At 42.6% G+C, this 19541-nt stretch overlaps 1 protein-coding gene across 3 annotated transcripts in view; it reads left to right on the forward strand.

The window, feature by feature from the left end:
- Positions 1 to 19541, forward strand: part of LOC116429275 (uncharacterized) — a 230344-nt gene that overhangs the window by 92585 nt on the left and 118218 nt on the right. For all 3 annotated transcript variants that reach the window (XM_031982059.2, XM_031982052.2, XM_031982044.2), the window contains exon 3: positions 16660 to 16774. In XM_031982059.2, the coding sequence (XP_031837919.1) occupies positions 16660 to 16774 (115 nt within the window). The remainder of the gene's footprint in view (positions 1 to 16659; positions 16775 to 19541) is intronic.

The following is a 19541-nucleotide window of genomic DNA, read 5'->3' on the forward strand; positions in this document are numbered from 1 at the left end:
GCGGAAGATGATCGGTGAACTTTCCGTATCGATCCCCGGCGTTCGCCGATACGGACGACCCGGTTCAGGAAAGTGAATAACTCAATAACCGGACGGCGCTGGCAAACAACCGGCCAGATCGATGTGTTTGTTCGTCATCCGCGTGATTGATGATGACCGCCGCGGAACGACGGAGACACCGAATCTGGTGGGCCACGCCTGACAGACCGATAAATTCCAACCTACCGACTAATTCGACTTTTTCCCGGCGCCCCCCACGGAACAGGGTATCGCGAAATTGCTGAACTTTCCTGCGATCGAACGCAGGCCGATTCCTGCGATCGTTCTTCTTCTCTTGCGAAACCGAACGTTTTCTTGCGGAAATTTTCACGTTTTCGGCATGAAATAAGGTAATCGAATGATAGAGCTGTTTCCATTGGAAATGTGGATATTAGTTTTCGCGAGTTTTGTGGGGGAAATTAAGTTCGATGGGATTTGTAAGAACAAAGAAAGTAATTGTCAAAGGTTAGAGGAGATTGGACTTTCGAGTGTTCGGTTTGAGGAACATTTCACTTCGATCTCGTGGGACTTAAATTTTCCAAGTTGATTTTGTAGTAGATGTGAAATATATTAATTAACCCTTACCTTAGCACTCCCATAGTTTTCTGATACGTCAGCAACTCCTACCAATTTTGATAGTAGTCCTACTGAAAACTAACAATGTTATAACAGTTCTTAGAACTTTAATTCCCTCAGTACATTTGTATATTTGGAAGATCTAATAATCTTAAGGTAGTTTTCTTCAAATTCATTAAAATATTTAATATTAGAACTGGTGCAATATTGGAGCCTACAGAGTTCAAAGGGTTAAACAGTTCAAATCTCATCCTACATTGTACAAGTAAAGAAGAATCAAGCGATGTTGAAACAGAGATTAACAGTGAATCCATTTAAATGGGAAGAAACTTTCTAGTTTACAGAATTCCGAATGTGTTGTCTCGCAAGATTACCTCGGAATTAAAAAATTGTGCAGAAAATCCTGCCCCCGTTCAGAGGGAAACAAAGCGCGGTAGAGATAGCGCAGAAGCGAACAGCTGTAAATAAAGTGTCGCGTGGTTCCAAACGGCCATTCGTTTATATAGAGGAATTATATCGTGGCCGCGGAATTTACGGGAATGTTTTTAATGTCCCTATTAATCCTTAAGTTTTACAATTCGTTTGTAACGGCCTTATGAATGCCGTGTGCATCGGAACGAGAGAGGGAGAGGAGAGAATCTGGCTACTATGTAGGACAGCGGGTGAATTTTTATGCAGCATTTAAATACCGTGGCTCACTACTGCCCCCATTAATTTCCGGGATCGTTTCGTTTCTCGTGCTGCAAAAACCGGGCAGCAAGAGGATGCAGTGGCGGAATTAAAAACGACGGAATATCCGTTGTAAAACTCGAAAATGGCGCTACACCTGTTTGATGCGTCAATCTACTCGAAACTCGGCTCGGAGGGACGTGAACTTGATTATCGAGCAGGGTAATTGCTACTTTTCCCTGGAATTTCCTTTATTTTACTCCGTTTTCATTGGGATGCGCATCTTTACTGTTTGTCTGCAATTATTTAGATTAACAATAAGCACTATTGTAGTATCTAGAATATTTATTGTAGGATGAATGATTTGTTGTGCGTGCGTAAGGGCGACCAGGTCGTATTGCGACGGACCGGCGCCGGGATGTTTGGAAAATAGTGTGACTGCGTTTAGACAATTTCGAGTGGCTGAAAGAATGCGAGGAAGAGTGTCTGGAACTGAGCGACTGAACCGTGAGAAAAGTGTGTACGTGACTGCGTGAATTTTGACTATGGACGAAAGATGCGAGTGAGAAGGGTGCAAGGGTGAGAAAGACAGAGCGAATGGGGGTGTGTGTTAAAAGCGAGTGGAAATGCGTGCATGGGGACATTTTTGGTGAGCGACAGCGGAGAAGAACATTTTTGGTCCGTGATAGAGAGTCGTGTATTGTATTTTTACGTGTTGTCCGTATTGTTTTCTTTATCTTATTAAATATATATTGTTTTCCTAATTCTCTTTTTACTGAAGATCCACATTTTCAATATCATCTAATAGTAAATCCACTATACTATTATCTGAAATTCGCAATGAATTTTTAATATTGTAGATTGAGGATCTTTGGAAAATTAACGTTCGTAATGTGTGATTTTTAATTGTTTGAGAAAATATAATTATTCTACTGCTGTTAATACGTTCGTATTTATCAAAAGTCAATGTTCCATTGATTTATATTGATTAATACGTTACAAACTTGTGATTTATATTAATTAATCGTCAACAATATTCCGAATAAAGGACTTAATGTTTGAAAAAAGTAGATATTGTATTAGCTGTATCCACGTTCAGTACGATGCCAAGAAAAGCTTTTTCATCTTTCTTTTCAAATTCAACCTCATACCAGTCATTCCACATAGAGCATTTTGATAATATCCTATCTCTAAGAATCTGCGTTGCATATAAATTTGTTTGTAGCGTGATGTTTCTTATTAACGCATTAGTACAAATATAGATTGACATAAGATCGAATGCATTCATGCATCTTCAACTGTAAATATAAATTTCCTGAAGTTCAATCTCAAGTTCCATTGAGCAGCAGCACTTTCAGAAGGCCAACCCTTGAGTACCACCCCTGAAAATATTAATGGCGATAGATGTGTTGAACAGGGACGTCGAAGCGTTGCGCAAGAGTGCAGACTACGCGCATAATAATCGCGAATGATTCTTCATTGCAGCCATAAACGTCTCGCTGGGCGTTGTCCTTGCAGCGGGACTGCAGTAGAAAGGGCGAGGAAATTGAGTACACCCTTTTTATTCGAGGATACGGAAAATGCGAAATGAAAACAGGTAAATGTCGTACTGGGCTTTTGATTAAAGCGCTTCTCGAAGTTCCTGTTTCCTCCTCCGGGCAACAATGAATCTGTGTAAACAAGGATTTCCAGCCGGGAAATTCGTGTCGCGGATTTATTACGCTCCGAGACGCCCGGTAAATTATTTCTCTGAGTTGTGGGAAAGAGATCAGTGGCCGGATAGTGCAAATATTCGCTGAAGACCACGACGTTGATGGATTTATCATGGTTCTCGAGGAGTTTGTTATTTTCCTTGAATTTCTCTCGCGCGGCAGTCGCATGGAATGCATCGATATGTATCGAGAATTTGTTCGTACACGATGGAAAGTGGTCCTCGATGTATTACAGTTTCAACTGTTATATAGAACAGGATTCTTTGCCCTCGACAGTATTTTTCATGAAAAATATTCATTACTTTCTGACTAAATATTAACGATATTTCTCGCAACTAACACAATTGATTATCTTCTATAAATTAAGAGACAGAACTGTTTTACTTCGATGTTTTGTGTGTTGATACGTTACACAAGGTTTAATATTGAATTGAAAATTTTATAAGTTTGCTGCGTCGAATCAGGCGACTGTAAGGCGCCCCTCGAGTGCAAAGGGTTAAGTAACCTATATATCTGATTTTAAAGAAACGTTTCGTCCGAATGGCAATAACAGTGAAATAATATAAATTACATCAGTATTGTGATTGTTACTTTTTTCTGTTATATCTTATATCTTCCGGTAATGCTCTTAAAATGATTTCCCTTTCGCACGAATTATTGTCACTTTACAGCAAAAGGGTTGAGCCGAAGCAAACCGACGAAGATCAATTACAACTTTCGCAATCTCACGTCTTCCATCGCTCTGAAAACGATCAATTTCAGGGAAAACTTTCCTTTGTCAATTAAAATTTAATTCGTACACCGAACTCGATTATCGCGCCCCTTTTAGCGCCGCCTGGCGCTTACCCCTTTCAGCCCTGGTCCGCCGGAGAACCTCTTAATTACGCGACGAAGAATTTTAAGAAACTCGGAACTCCTTTTCGACACGGTTCAACGGGGTTTTATAATGTTCTCGGTTTTCGAGTCCCCTCGGCCGGAAATCTACGTGTTTCAGAGGGCCGGGCGCCGCGGAAAGAGAAAGTGAAAAGGAAAGAGGAAGAGGGAGGATTGACGAACTTTAGTAATAAAACCAGGGCGCGGTAACGCGGGACAAAGAACAGCGGTCGCGGGAATCACGGGGCTGATTTATAGCCGAGGGATCCTTTTCATCGCAAAAAGAATATTCGCGGCACGAGCCTGGCAAATAGTCGGGCCGCCGGGTTTTCGCGGAACGATTTACAGACTGTGGAATGGTAGATAAAGGTTTGCTCTCCGGTATAATTTCCCGGACACTGATGGAGGATTAGTTTCCAGATGGAAACGGGCAGTAACAGTGCCACGGTGTTTTCTTTGCTGACCAGACAAGTTACTCGCTGGCGGATTAATACGTTTAACTCTTTCTGACTTCAGTTTCAATTAATCCGGTGCAAAATATTTTTTCGGTGTTTTTTTAGAGAGTTTCGTATTTATCTCGGAGTTTTTATACTTTCTGTTCTGTGTCTCTATATTTTTGTTTCTGGATTTCTAGATTTTCAGATTTTTAGACTTTTAGACTTTTAGATTTTTAGATTTTTAGATTTTTAGATTTTTAGATTTTTAGATTTTTAGATTTTTAGATTTTTAGATTTTTAGATTTTTAGATTTTTAGATTTTTAGATTTTTAGATTTTTAGATTTTTAGATTTTTAGATTTTTAGATTTTTAGATTTCCATGTTTCTACATTTCCAAACTTTCATATTTCCAGGATTTTAAAACTAGATCACTAGATCTCTAGATCTCTACAATTCTAAGTCTCTAAATGTCCAAATTTTTAGCTCCCTAGATCTTCATATTTCCAAGTTTCCAATTTCCTGCATCATTTTCTTAGATTCTATACTCCTGTTCTTTTACATTCCAATATATCTACATTCTCGTATTCATACTTCTGCTACCAACTTCTGCAAAAGATCATACACAGCAAAAGTACCGTTGCACACCTCAATATTATCATTTAACATTTAATCGCATCGATCGTCACGCTAAAAATTCGAGCCAGTCGAAAATCATGTAACAAAGTTACAAATCTCTCGTGCCGGAACGGTTCACACGTTTTCCAGAAGTATAATCGTAAAATATAGAAATCCGGTGGTTCGGAATATTCGATTTGCCCGGGTTTCGCCGTGGATTAATGAAATTTCGGGCGTACCCGTCCGAACGAGGTGTCGCGAACAAATTATCAACGACGTGTCCGACATGCTCGCGGAGGACAGGTTGACAGAGTGAAACGAGTCGCGCGCCGGGAATGTTAATTTGGAATGTTTTGAACCTCAATTTGCGCGCAACTAACTAATGAATTTGCGGGTGACGGGGTCCAACGGCGAACGTGGTAATTTACGTCCAATTAATACAATTAACGGAGATTGTTATGGCGAAAAACACGGGCCAACGGGCCACGTGGACGTCGACGACGGGCAACGTCGCGAGTATTTCAAACTCGCCTAATTGATACGTAATTAGCGACTGGTTACGACAACGTTGTTTACTGCGCTACGAGCCGACTTTTTTGTTTATTTTTCCCGGCAACTTGCTGGGAGGGATTAACTTAATTATACTCGTTTAATGGACACCAAATTGCTATTTCCTGGCGAGCAAGCCGCTCGCCGCTGGTTTCGCCCCGGTAAATTGATATTCGACGCAATTTCATTTGTTACGGTAATTAAAAAACGTTATTGGGAACAGGTGCGGAGGTTTATGTAAAAGTTCATGTAATCTAATTTTATTTATCGCAGCGGAGGGCTGAGGTTGTAATCGTTGAGTAATTCGTATCACCTGTATAAATGGAAAATACCGCATAAAATATTATTATTGCTATACATTAATCTCCATATTAATGTAGAATGTATGCTAGAAGCGAATAGAATTAATTTCGCGTGAATTAAAGTTACAGATAATATTAAATTAGCAACGGAATGAATAAATCCGTTTAAATTTAAATTATTCCAGAATTCCATACTGCTCTCGGCTTACTTGCTTAAATATCTTCATCCGTATTTGTTTATGACAGAAGTTCCGCCTTTATTAGAACAGTTTTTCATGATCAGCGCGAAATCCAGTCTGCCGGGTTAACCACGCTAATAAGTTTAACAGCTAAACGCCCGGAGCACGTATTTACCAAGTAGGTCAGCCGTATACTTAACGTGCCACTAAGCTGAAACAATTTTTCTTATCGCCGGAATTGCAGATAAAAATTGTTGAAGTAACGCTTTCGAACGCTTTCGACGCGGTTTACAGCCCGCATCGAGTGTCCATTAGTCGCAGATCGAAAGCATCCATTCCACGCGTGCATGTTTTGACGTACACTGCGGAGCGTGGACCAAACCGAGCTCGGAAAGGAAGGGAATCCTACGAACGAAAATAGAATGGAATAGAAACGAAATTTCACCATTTAATCCGTCAATATCGAGACACTATAACAGCCACATAGGTCCTATAATATCATTAAAATTCTTATTGAACAAAAACATCAAGAAAACATCGAGCATTCGTCAGAATTCGTAACCTTCCCGAACATCGGAGCAAGTAGAATGAATCGTTTATAGTCAGGCACACGTTTTCGGTATATCATTGCTCCTCGAATGTTTCGGATCAGTATTCTCGATGGCGACGCTCCACCGGAAGATACTTGTTCCATAGTTTTCATTTATTTCCGCGTGAAATATCGTTCGCTCATTGTACACGCTAGCAGCCAGGCCGCATTTTTTCGAAGTCGCTGCCTCAGGTGGCTGTAGATCACCGGTCCCCGTAGATCACTTTTAAAACCAGGCGCCCCGCAAAGCACTCTCGATGCGAGCTTCCCTCGGGCGCAGTCTTCTGGCCGCGATTCCTTTATCGCCCCCGCTTTTTCATCAGAATTACAAACAATCGGCCCCAAGTATGCTTTTTAATCCGGCCCAATAAAACAATCGAGTGCGCCTCTTCTGCGTCAGCCTTTTGTCTCGCTCGCCCTTCGTCCATGTCGTCTCCTCCTGTCGCGTCTTTTCTTTCTTCATCTCTCATTCTTTCTTACTTTCTTCTTTTCTCTTCTTCGTTCCTTCTATCTCTATTTTCTCCTTACTGTTTGCGTCTCTGTTAATCCATTTTTTTTACTCCGTCTATCTTTTCTCTTCCCTTCTCCCTCTATTTTCTCCTTCTCTTTTCTCCTTACTGCTGGCGTCTCTTTCCCTTGACACTTTCAGTGCCACGTGTACCACATGTGGTACACGTTAATTTTTGTGACAAAATATTTTTAAGGGACACATGGTCAAGAAAACAGAAGAAGAACAGAGGAAACATCAAGAAACGATATCAAAATATATAAAATTAAAAAAGTCGAATATAACCTAATATTTTATTTAAAAAATCAATGCAGTTCATAAGCAAAATATGACCGAAATTTCCGTGCCACGGAACGTGTTAAATTTTTTGCTTCTCTCTCTCTCTTGCCTCTTCTGTCTTTCTTCCCTCTCCCACTTTTCACTTCTATATTTTCCTTCCGGTTTTCTTGGCTCTCTTCCCTTCATCCTCCTACCATATTTCCACGTTCTGCTTCCCTCTCTTCTTCCTCCATCCCTGGTCCTCTGCGTTCTTCCTCGTCTTTAAGTCGACGAGGCCAGAGAAATCCTCACTTTCCCCGATGACCCGCCGGTTCCTCCCTGCTCCTCGTTGCGGCACTCACTCCCTCTTTGTGCCGGCACACTCCTCCTCGTGCCCCTTCGAACCCTTCCCCGTCCCTCCCGCGGGACCATTGCCAGCGATGCTCGACCTTCGTCTCTTTTTAAAACAATTCAGTCCCGTAAACAACGTCATTCCCAGGCTTTTGTTTCGGCCGGCCATCTTACTGCCTCGCCGGGAAGCAGAAAACGGCAGGAGGGAGCGGGACGAGGGCTGAAGTCGAGCGAACGTTTTCTCTTCCGGTCGACGATTATTTTTACTGATATTTGACCTCGCCCGGCTACCGACTTCGCCAGAGATGAGTGCCGGATCCTCGAGAGATTCGCCGAGAGGGTAGTTCTTTAACTGGATGGTAAATGATATTGATAGACTTGATGGGCATATTACCGGTAAGAGAAGTTTCATTTGTACGAATCGCTTGGTAAACGTCTAACACGACGACGAAGAATATACAGACAATTCGAGAAGGAAATTCTACTTTCTGGATATTCGAACTTATGAATAGTCCAAGTTATATTCACAATAAAAGATTTATATTCATCACTAGTATCTCAAATATATAATCAAACATACAATCACAAAATCCCTTGTAACGAAACATTTAAAAAATTCCAAGTAACCACGTTTGAATTATCACTGACTCATACTACTTATATAAAGTTCCTCCTCTCCGACCAATATTAGATTAAATTACTTGTTCTACAAATCGTCTCATAACAGAATACCATAAAGATCATAAACCAGAACCAACGGCGAAGCGGTCCAATCTTAATTAATAGAAATCGATCGTTCAGCTTGTTAAAGAACAGAATGATTTTCGCGATCGTAGCATGCGATACAATCATCGGAAGATCCTGATCGCATAACCAACGCCCCGAAGCTTCCGGGAAGGGAAGGAGCTCTTATTTAAAATCCCGAGTGCTCCGGCGAATCCCGCGCGCGGAACGCGCTCTTCACGAAGAAAAGTATTTGGGCGTGACAGACGAGGCTTCTTCTACCGGTTCTTGGCAGACTCGCGATTCCGTCCCCACAATCCATTTCGTTGTGGAAGCTTTCCAGTGCCACCTACCGCTCCCTCCGCCCTTCCCGGTACCTGCGAGCTGACGTAAAAAGCCACGGAATCCTATAAAGCTCGAAAGAGTAGGCGGTAGGACGAAAGCTCTTAGCATGTCGGCATCTGTTAGAATCCTGCCACCCAGCCGGACGCCAAATGGAGTCCGACGATTTAAGAGGGACCCACAATCGGACGGAACGCAATTATTTGTTGCGATACCAGGTCCTTAGAGGCTGGGGCGCTCGGCTTCTTCTGGGACACCGTAATTCTTTCGGCAAAGTTAGCGTTGATACGCCTCATCCGATCGTTAACGAGTTGGGACAGCGGGTTCGAAGTTATTACAGGATTTCGAGGTTCTTTCGTTTTAGTAATATTGTATTCGACGTCGAAGTTGTTAATTCAGGGAACATGTTTGGGTAATTGGTGTAATAACATTGGGCAATTTGGGTAATAACAGTATTATTACATAAATAATTTATACTCGCGAATGTATTGATAATTCATTATTGCTGGATGTATCGTATTGAATTTATTATTCTCCGTATTATTCGCAGTTTGTTTAATACGTTCAAAATTATAGCTCGTGTATTTATTGCGAGATTAAAAAACTTCTAAATGAATATTGAATATTAACCTCTTGCTGGAAATTCAAAGATTTGGAAGAATCTTGCGCGAATTTTCTTCTTACCGATTTCAGATATGTGTACTTTGTTTATTAACCCTTAGCACTCTACATAGTTTTGTGATATGTCAGCAACTCCTACCAATTTTCATAGTAGTCCTACTGGAAATTAACAATGTTAGAACATTTCATAGACCTTTAATTCCCTTCTCAGTACAAACTTTGTACTTTTGGAAGATCTAATGATCTTAAGGTAGTTTTCTTAAAATTCATAAAAATATTTAATGTTAGAACTGGTGGAATATTAGAGCCTACAGAGTTCAAAGGCTTAACATCTTACAGAGTCTATCTGAAAACAATCTAGTCAATGCAATTGTCGATGCGTGTAACTTGCCATTGGAAATTTTTGAACGAAACGTCTAAACTTGCGTGGTACGTCCTCCAGCGTAAATTTATCTTAATCACCGTTCACGAGTACTGCGAATGAAGTCCTCCGAACCCAGTTCCGTCCAGGTGAATGAAACTGAACCGCGTCCACCCTCCGAATGAAATGTAACCCCTAACGGTGTGCATAGTGTGCGAAGTAACTAGTTCCCTACAAGGTCACGCGGGAACAAAAATTACCGAGGCGTCTTCTTCTTTGATGTCTGACGAATGCGCGCGACGCGGCGTTCGGAATTAATATTTTCCAACCCCTCGTACGTAATTTCGAGGCGGAACACCGCTGAGAGCGGACGAGACATTAAGTCGAAGGGCGAGGAGCAGAATCGAGGGTAGAAAGCAAGCGATAATGGCGGTTATAGGGGCGGTCGGAGGTGAACGAGGGCTGGGGGAGCGGGCCGACTCTGAGATCCCACTTTCGAAAACGCGCCACGCAGAGTGACGAGGAGGTATGAAGACGCGAAAACGCTCGATGAATACTTAACGCCCTTCCGGATGTCCCCGAAGAATCGCCCGGCGAAACGCTTTTCATCCCCCTTGAGCACTCGTGGAGTCGAGTTCAGAGGCACACGTGGAACACGAAAATAAGAAGCAATTCCTCCTCGTTAGTAGCGATAGGTCTAGGGATCCTTGGAAATTATTCTATCATTGTAATATCTTTGATGTCGTGAGTTATTAACTGACATTTTGTTACATATTCTGAAAATGTGACGAATCCCTTGAAAACTCGATAAGCTTTCACATTCTTCGATAAACATCTTTATTGTAGAGTATACTATAGGTTTTGAATATAATTCATTCGATATTCTATTGTATAGTGTTGTAGTTAGTGTCCCTGCTATACAAGAAATCGAGAAAACTCGATAAATTTGAAAGTACGGATGCTGGGAAAGATGCCTCAGACAGAGGTTCTTAGACGTAGAGCTAGACATACGGTGGTTGTGTTTTATGAAGCTCCTTCTGTGACAATGCATAGCTTGCGTTTCGATTGTAACGTTATAGAAATAGAGACAGGGAATTCATGGGAAATTTGGTGGAAATCGTTAATCTTCATTTGAGAAATAACAATTTCCTCCAAATTTCCCATGAATTCCCTGTCTCTATTTCTATAACGTTAGTAATCGTATGTCTAGCTCTACACCTGAGAACTTCTGTCTGAGGCATCTTTCCCAGCACTCGTACTTTCGAAGTTATCGAGTTTTCTCCATCGAAGTTTTCAAATGAAGATTAACGATTTCCTCCAAATTTCCCATGAATTCTCCGTCTCTATTTCTATAACGTTACAATCGAAACGCAAGCTATCCATTGTCACTGAGAAGCTTCATAAAACACAATCACCGTATGTCTAGCTCTACACCTAAGAACTTCTGTCTGAGGCATCTCTCCCAGCACTCGTACTTTCGAAGTTATCGAGTTTTCTCGAGAAAACGGGCGTTTGGCCGTACCGTGCGGCGGTCGAATAGCAAGGAAGGCGCCAGGAGAACAACAAACCGCCACGAGACCGCGATGGCTGACGCTCCGCTCTAATGGCACCACTCAAGATGCAATATCGCTGCATGAATATTATATAGCATCCGCACGACCGCCACCTGCCAGACGCTCGCGTCTTTACAGCCCGCCTTCGGACGGTCCCGGGAGCCCAGACGAATGTGTGTGTTTCCACGAGCGGCTTCGTTTCCGCGCTAGAGCTACCACGGGCTCCACTTACGCTGGAACGGTATGATTATTTCAAGGTGCACTCACAAAAATTGGCTCCGGGCTTCCACGGAATCGTTGCGCCCTTTCGGCGGTTCCGCATCGCGTGGCCTGGCGTTTCCCGTTTTAGGGCTCCCGGCGAAAGGCACGCCCCTTTCACGCCGGATCGCTGCAGATCGGATGCACCAACCGGTTTAAACATTTGTTTAAAAAGTTTTCAATAAACAAAATCCTCTAGAATGATTCTTAGATACGCGTGAATCAGAATTATCGTAATCTTATGAAGAACTTTAACCCTTTGCCGACGGATGTCGGGATTTCGAGATGAAATGTTCAGATTTTGAAGACTGAGTCGGGGACAAATGATCTAATTAGTCGAACAGCAAGAGATCAGCATGAGGTTTTCCTTTTTTCTATTAATTAAGCAATTGATATGGAATTTAGCTTCATATGTTGAATGTTTCGTATGTTTCGGAGAATCTTCGTCCGCAAAGAGTTAAAATGTGATTTAAATTAAAAGTAAAACTAATAACATCATCTCCTATTGTGATTAACCCCTTGTCCTACAATATCGTGTCAGACTCGTGAAGGTTTCATATAGAATTTAATAAACATCAATATTATTCAATTTGTTTGAACGCAAATTACACATTATTCCTGTTATCAATGATTCTGTCTTAAAACACACGTTGACAGAATAAACCTTGTCCCTTATTTTCAATGAATTATGACTAACAAAATAGTCGCATCGATCACAGTTAAAAAAACATCGTGGAGAAGTGGTTAACAAGAATCCAGCAATGGGAAACCGTAATTCTCCGGAAAAGGATTGTTCCACTTGAAACAATCGTAATACCTCTCGTCGTATTTCCAAAGTCTAAGTCGATATCAAATGTGTTAAGCGTGGAGCCTGTGAAATCCAGGAGCACAGTAGAATTTCGAAATTCAAGAGCTACAAGTGGAAAGACGGGGCAGAAGGCGGGATCGAAATAAGACGCCGAGGCAGCGAGCGTAAAACATTAACGAGGGGCAAACACGTAAAGAGGCGGGCGCATGTAGATTGATGAATAAATAGATAGATGCGCGTACAAACACACGGCTGGATGCCGGAGTCCCGAGTCAACAGGAGCGTAGGGTTTATCGAATTTCCGCGAGAGCTCTCGGAAAACGATATAAATATTAAATTCCGTCTGTCTTCCGGTCCTCGCCGGGTATCGCCGGCATCACTCGCGGAAAACGTTCCGGGAGCTGGACCGGCTCCGCCGCGTGTAATTTCCCGATGTTTCTTCGTTGTCCACCCCCGGCGGCCTGCGTATTATTAATTCCCTTTGAATCGGGTTGCCCCGGTTCCGCCGGGAAGGAATTCAAACAGTCGTCCCGTGGATTTCCGCGTGCGCGCGAAACGTTTGATACCTTTAATAACGCCGTAATCCGCTGGAAATAAACGCTCCGCGACGGATCGCTGGGAATACGAACGTAATTAGGGAACACGGGTGAGCATCGACTATTAGATGAGGATTGAGCGGTGGAATAATTTCGCTCGTAAAAATCAAGAGCATTCGAAATTTTAGTAAATCGTTTTGTTCGGTGTCATTCTACTACTGAGTCTTAACACATTAAGCGCCGGCGACTTAAGAGACATTTAAAGCCTCAGCGCCGGCAACGTATCGGCCACTTAGCCCAAACGCCGGCTTCATTCGCTTGTATCTGATCAATGAGTAGCCAAAAAAAATATTCAAAATATTATACATTTTCGTAAAATAGTACATTTTAATTTCATATTCGTCACATCCAGAAATGGAAATCCAGAAATCCGCATTACTGCGGGGCCGGTGCTCAAACGATAGACTCAGAATCCCGTGTTTTCACGGGGCCGACGCTCAATGTGTTAAGAATTCGATGCAATCATTATTAACCAGTGATCAAAATAAAATTATCCATACCGCAATGTATTGGTCCATTAAGGTAAAATTACTATGAAATTTCCAAAATTTCAGAGTAACCCATAAACAGATTTCTTTGCTCGCCTTCCATCCAACTCAAATAATCCAGAGCCGTCCAAGACAAATGAACGGCCAAGCAAAACTTCCGTCCAAACAGCGATGCTCATCTGCATACGTTCCGGCGTTGAAGAATTGCTCATAATCCCAGAAACGCGAAAGCGGCGACGGCTAGCGGGATTTTTTGTATAATTCACGAGCGCCCTCGGTTTACGCAGGACAGCCTTGCGGGTCCCTTCTCGCCTCATTAACTGTGAATCAGCGGAACGTAATACGGCGCCGACGAAAAAAAAACGAACAAGAGGCAACCCTTTCGCGGCGTGGGTGGCTCCGAGACTAAGGAAGAGCAGGACGGAGGCGAAGCGGAAGAGAAAGAAGGGGTCGGGAGAAAGATCGGCGAGACAGCGAGAGGAAATTTCGGGACACGGAGTTATCAGGTGGGACGCGGGAGGGGTAATAGTCTGTAAAGGGCGGAGGGGAGGGGGTGGTCGGCGCGGAGATTGTAAAATCAATGAGGTTCTTTCACACCAGCCGCGTGGCCCGGTTCATCCGACGCGTTTTCTGTTTTTCCCGAGGCTCCGACCGCCACGCCTCCATTTTTTCCGCTTTCGCCTCGCTCGTCGGGCTTGAAACGCGACGAATTCAAACCCTTCCCGCCCCCTAATCTCGAAGAGAACGAGCGGTGGTCGGGGAAGCCGTTCCGTCGTTTAACGCGGCCCGGCTGCGAGCAGCTCGCCTCTCGAAGACGCTCGCAGATCGGTTCAACAAGAAGTTGCACCCCCATTTCCAGCGCCGCGGTCGGAAGTTTTCGCGTTTTCATCGAGCCCCTTGTTTTGCGCGACAGGAGAGATCGTCGGGGAATTTTTTCCCGGAGCGATTCGGGGTAATGGTTCGGCTAGAATAAATTTATTGCTCGGTGCTCGGGAGCTTTATGGTTCTGTTCCTCGCCGGGTCTTTTCGGGGTGGTTTCTTGCGGAGTACTTGGTCTCGGTTGGGAACGGCCGGGTTGTAATGGTTTTTTGGGAGTGTGGCTTTTATGGCTCGGATGGTTATAGATGAATTGAGCGGAATGTATGTTTTCTGTGTGTTTTGGTAAATGTTGGAGCTTTGGTTTGTTTTGGTGGTAGTTTTTGGTTCGATTGAATTTTTTCATCTTGTGATTCAATTCGTGAAGGTTGGAACGAGAATGTGAAGGACAGATTGATTGTAAGAGAGTGTGTGTAATATGTAGATGGAATATGTAATGAAGGTGGTAATTAGTTAATTAGATGTTTTGATGTATTGAGATTCTAAGGGTTCTTATATTTTTTAACAAATCGCAGTAGTTCCCGCAGACAACGCTTCAGTCACAAGAACCAAGAGCTGGATCGATCAGCTCAGCGGAGCCGTTTATTTCCTAGCATCACGTAAAGAGTAATTAAAAAGTTCTGATCGTTTCAATTCAGTAAGGACTTCTTCTCTGATTGATCGGGCGCTTTAATTGTTCCCAGCACTCTTTGTTTCTTCATTGCTACAGCATTCTTCATTCCTCGTCGATCCGTTCTCCGCTTCCGTTCTGTTTCGCAGCGTCGTTTCCACGAGAATCAACAGTTCTTAACAGGTTTTCCATGTCAATAATTAAGAATCCTTACCGACAGTCTGTGAGCTAACACGGCGCACTGGATTATAATACAATTCGTTCGATTTATCTTCAGTGATAATACCTTAACCCCTACCACTTCTAAACAGTAATATTACATCCAACAAATTCGTCACTAAACTTATTGCTCTCAACCCTAGAAACATTCAAACATTAAATATTGAAAATACAGAAACAACCGAAAAGAATCACTAATCAAATATCCAACAACTTCACTTTCCAAAATTTTATAGTATCTCCAAAAGTGCATCTACTAAGATTCAATGAATTTACAATTCAATCTGCTAAATCAATTTCTCCAACGATTTCCCAAACCATTTCTTATCCCTTCATTAATCACAAACAGATTAAATCAAGATACAATCAGCGAAATCAAATTCACAGAAGTAATCTAGCACAGTACTGAACGTCTTAATTGTAAACATTTCAACAATAACAGTGCTAAAATTAATAAAATGACTTTTGCCGTTTATATAGAGGCATTACTTCGTTAAGGGTTGAAAAACCTAATTGCATAATCCTCTGAGCTTCTTCCAACGAGTTCCGCCAGCGACAAAACAAAGGTCACACTCTCATTTTCTATTTTCCATGGCAGCCACTGTTCCTCCGCGTCGAAAGGCCTTTTTAGCAGGCACAGCGAATGCGTTCGATCCGCTCGATAGCAGGCCGCGCGCTTTTGAACGCGGCCCGACGCGCCGCGCCGCGCCGCAACCACGCAGTCGCCGGCGACGTCGTCGTCGCCGTAACACATTTACTTTCAGCGGCGGACTGTGAAGGGCCGCGATACGCGATATTCATATTTATTTATGAGGAATGTACACGGCTCCTATTGATTTTTCGACGTTAACGCCGTCGGCTCGTTATTCGAGCGCCGGCCACCCTTTTCACCCTTTCATGCCGCACGGCGGCCGCACGGAACAAAGCCGTTGCCGCCGCGGTCGAGCTCGAAAACGATGATCGATCCCGTGCCCGCGCGAAACACGGTTCAAATACGAAATTAGTCGCCGCGGTTTTCGGCTATTTCCGTCGCGACGCGGGACGAACCGGAAATGGCACGGAAAGAAAGTAGGATTTCAAGTGGGGGTTCGTTGGCAGTTTCTTTTTGTAAATGAGATAAATGTTGAACAATCAACGTCTCAGCTTCCTTTAAATATTATTAAATAGTAGTATATTAAAGTTCTTCGAAACTTGTTTAACTGTGTTTGTAATAGTGTATAAAATATTGTGAGTTTAGGAAAGAAATGATTTTCTAATTTGTTCTATATAAAAATAAGGCATACAATTGTTATTGGTGTAAGTATGTAAATATCAGAGTAAAGATAATATGGATTGTATATTTTTTATGGTGAGGTATATTATTATCCGTATATATTCAGTATCATTATATCATCGTGTATACCGTGATAAAGTACACTGCAACTATCCCGTAATAAATCTCACGCTAATGTCACGTGGGAGCTTGATACACATTAATTATCGCAGCTGGATTAACAAGCTATTTTTACCGAGACACAGATTGACGCTCTTCCTATATTTACTTTCAGCTATTTCCACGCCGAGCTGCACGTACGTGAGGTACAGCAGCTTGGAGGATGTCAGGCCGCAGGAGTTAGGATTCCTTCAGCTAGACTTCACCCCCACGGTGGTATCGAAAATAAGGTAAGAGAGTTGATCGCCCTGGTTGTGCATCTATAATTAATCGTCAACCCTTTTATCGCTGCGACGACGCACATTTATTGGCGTTAAAGTAACCGCCGCATTTTCTCGCCGCTTATATGAACACACCCCCTTGGAATAGTTCGCGATGTTTATGCGACACGCGAGACAAAAGAATTCCTTTCGGAGAGGTGGATACTTTGCCGATGAATTTTTCGGAGGAAAAATAATTCGGAGGAATAACGATGAGGAATTTTCAAAAGTGACCACGAAGAAATATTGTAACTTGTGTGTCAATGTAAAAGTCATTGTTAGTAATACAAGGAATTATTCAAAGACACCATGAGATCCCACAGAAATGATGAAAACAATTTTCACGGTTTCCCTTTTATCTCTGCGAACGAGAAACGAAGTTATTGCCGGAACTCTCGTGGACAGTGGTCAGCGGGCGACAGTCCGGATACATTTAATTAAATGTAAATGAAAAAATAGCACTCGGGCAGGAGGCGTTTAATTAGAAACTGCTGAGCTGAATTTCAGATAAGCGAGGCGGACGCGAAATTTCGGTCGCGCGATGTTCGTTGCGTTCGCATTACGACCTGTCCACCCTTTTTACTGATCCTTCGGTCGTGCGCGATGAATAGAAATTGCGAGATAGTTCATTAATAAGGAGTTCCATTAGGAAACGGATGGAGCTGCTACGTTATCTTAATTATCTCGGTTGAAATTTCGGGTCGGGATTCAACGAAGTCTCGGGAGACCTTCGCCAAATGCTTCCGACTCCGCGTAGTAACTAAGCGAATGGTAAAAATCAGCAATAATGTTGAGGACTCCGTAACGCTGACAACGGGAGGAACATGAATTAAGCGCGAGCAGCAGTTGAACACGATAATTAATTCGAAATCAGCAAGTACGGCTCGCGGATTAACAGGCAGCAGCGTCGCTTTTAGTTGTCGTGCTCCAGTGTACCCGCCCCCGAGACCCGTGGCGCCCGCCCTTCGGCCATGTAGTTGCCACAGATAAACGGGAATACTTCATAAGCCCATAATCCAGAAACAAAACGCCCGCCAAGAACAAAGGGACCCGGTTCTCCGACCTCTTCCTACAATATCGCTTGGCTCGCCGAACGTTTTCACTTTGGGGCAACCATTTCGGCTACAATCCGTCGGTGAACCTTGTTTTTCTCTTTCCTTCGTCGAATTTTGGCGAACATCGGCGAACATGGGCGAACATGGACGAACAGTGATAAATTTCTTAACTTTCTTCTCGTTACTTACCATGTACACGATATTTATTATATATAGCTTCTTTGAATTCTTATTATCTTTGTTATAAGTCACTTTCTCCATCTCTAATTCCTCGGTAAACCTTGTTCTCTTTCTTTCGTCTAATTTTGGCGAACATCAGCGAACAGTGATAAAGTTCTTAATTTTATTCTCGTTACTTACCATGTACACGATATTCATTATATATAGCTTCTTTGAATTCTTGTTATCTTCGTTATAAGTCACTTTCTCCATCTCCAATTCCTCGGTGAACCTTGTTCTCTTTCTTTCGTCTAATTTTGGCGAACATCGGCGAACAGTGATAAAGTTCTCAATTTTCTTCTCGTTACTTACCATATATAAGATATTTATTATATGTAGCTTCATTGAATCCTTACTGTTTTTTTTATAAGTCACTATCTCCATCTCCCTTTTCCTCTGTACTCCTCGCTTTCGCGGGCACATTATTTCTCTCGGTCGTTCTCTCGGCCAAGCCGTTGAAGCACTTGCTTTATTAAAAGTCACTTCACGCTGCCACCGAAACCAGCTGCTAACTTTGCTCCGGCTTTTGTTTGGAGCTCGTTGAATGGATCCTATGGGTTCACGCTTCAACCTCCGACGGCATGAAAAACGGATTCGATTCGGTTGACGGTGATAACGGGGAGAACTGTAGAACTGGGTCGCGTCTGGATTGGGTTGTTGTGTTAATATTGACGATCTGGGAGTGCTGAAATTGATAAAAGTGATCATTCGTGGTTGTTGAATGGAGATCCGGTGGAGTTGTGAAGGAAGTTGTTTGACTGTAGGAGGGAGGGCGGATATGGTTGACTCGCACTACTTATTGGTGAATATTCTATTCTATTACTGTCCTTAGTTTGCCATGCACATATGTAATTGAAGACGTAATAGACTTATCAGACCTATACAGTAAACTAGAAGTAACACTAGATGCTATATGGTTGACCTGTACCACTAGTTTAAGAATGTTTCTCTTATTCATCTAAGAATTCGACGATTTTAGAAATAATTTTCCTTTAATAATATTATATACTGTCTCATTCTTCGCCCTACTTTTATCGTTTTTATCTTATACAATCTCTGTTTTGCCATTGGTTGAAAATAAACAAGCAATCGATACATAAACACGCAGAATGTTGAATTATTTCCGGTAATAGCTTCCCGACACAAAAAGGGAGAAAATCTTTTTTTCCCCGTACGAAATACGACGGTATTTACAGTACAGATTTAGTTTACATCTATGCAGGGAAAGTTGCACGGTCGAAAAACTCGTGAAAAATGTAGAAGCAACGGCCCCGGGCTGCTCCGATAAAATCGACCGACTGAAACCGCGTAACGGAACCAATGGAACGACGGCTAAATATAATATATCGTAAATCATTATCAGAAAACGCGATCAGCCGTCGGTTCGACCAGTCGCGCCGTTCCTCGCATTGTTCGGTGCCAATGAAACGAGAATTTCAATGGAAATACCATTATTATGATAC

Source organism: Nomia melanderi, chromosome 14, assembly GCF_051020985.1.
Source record: "Nomia melanderi isolate GNS246 chromosome 14, iyNomMela1, whole genome shotgun sequence".
Taxonomy (NCBI): Eukaryota; Metazoa; Arthropoda; class Insecta; order Hymenoptera; family Halictidae; genus Nomia; species Nomia melanderi.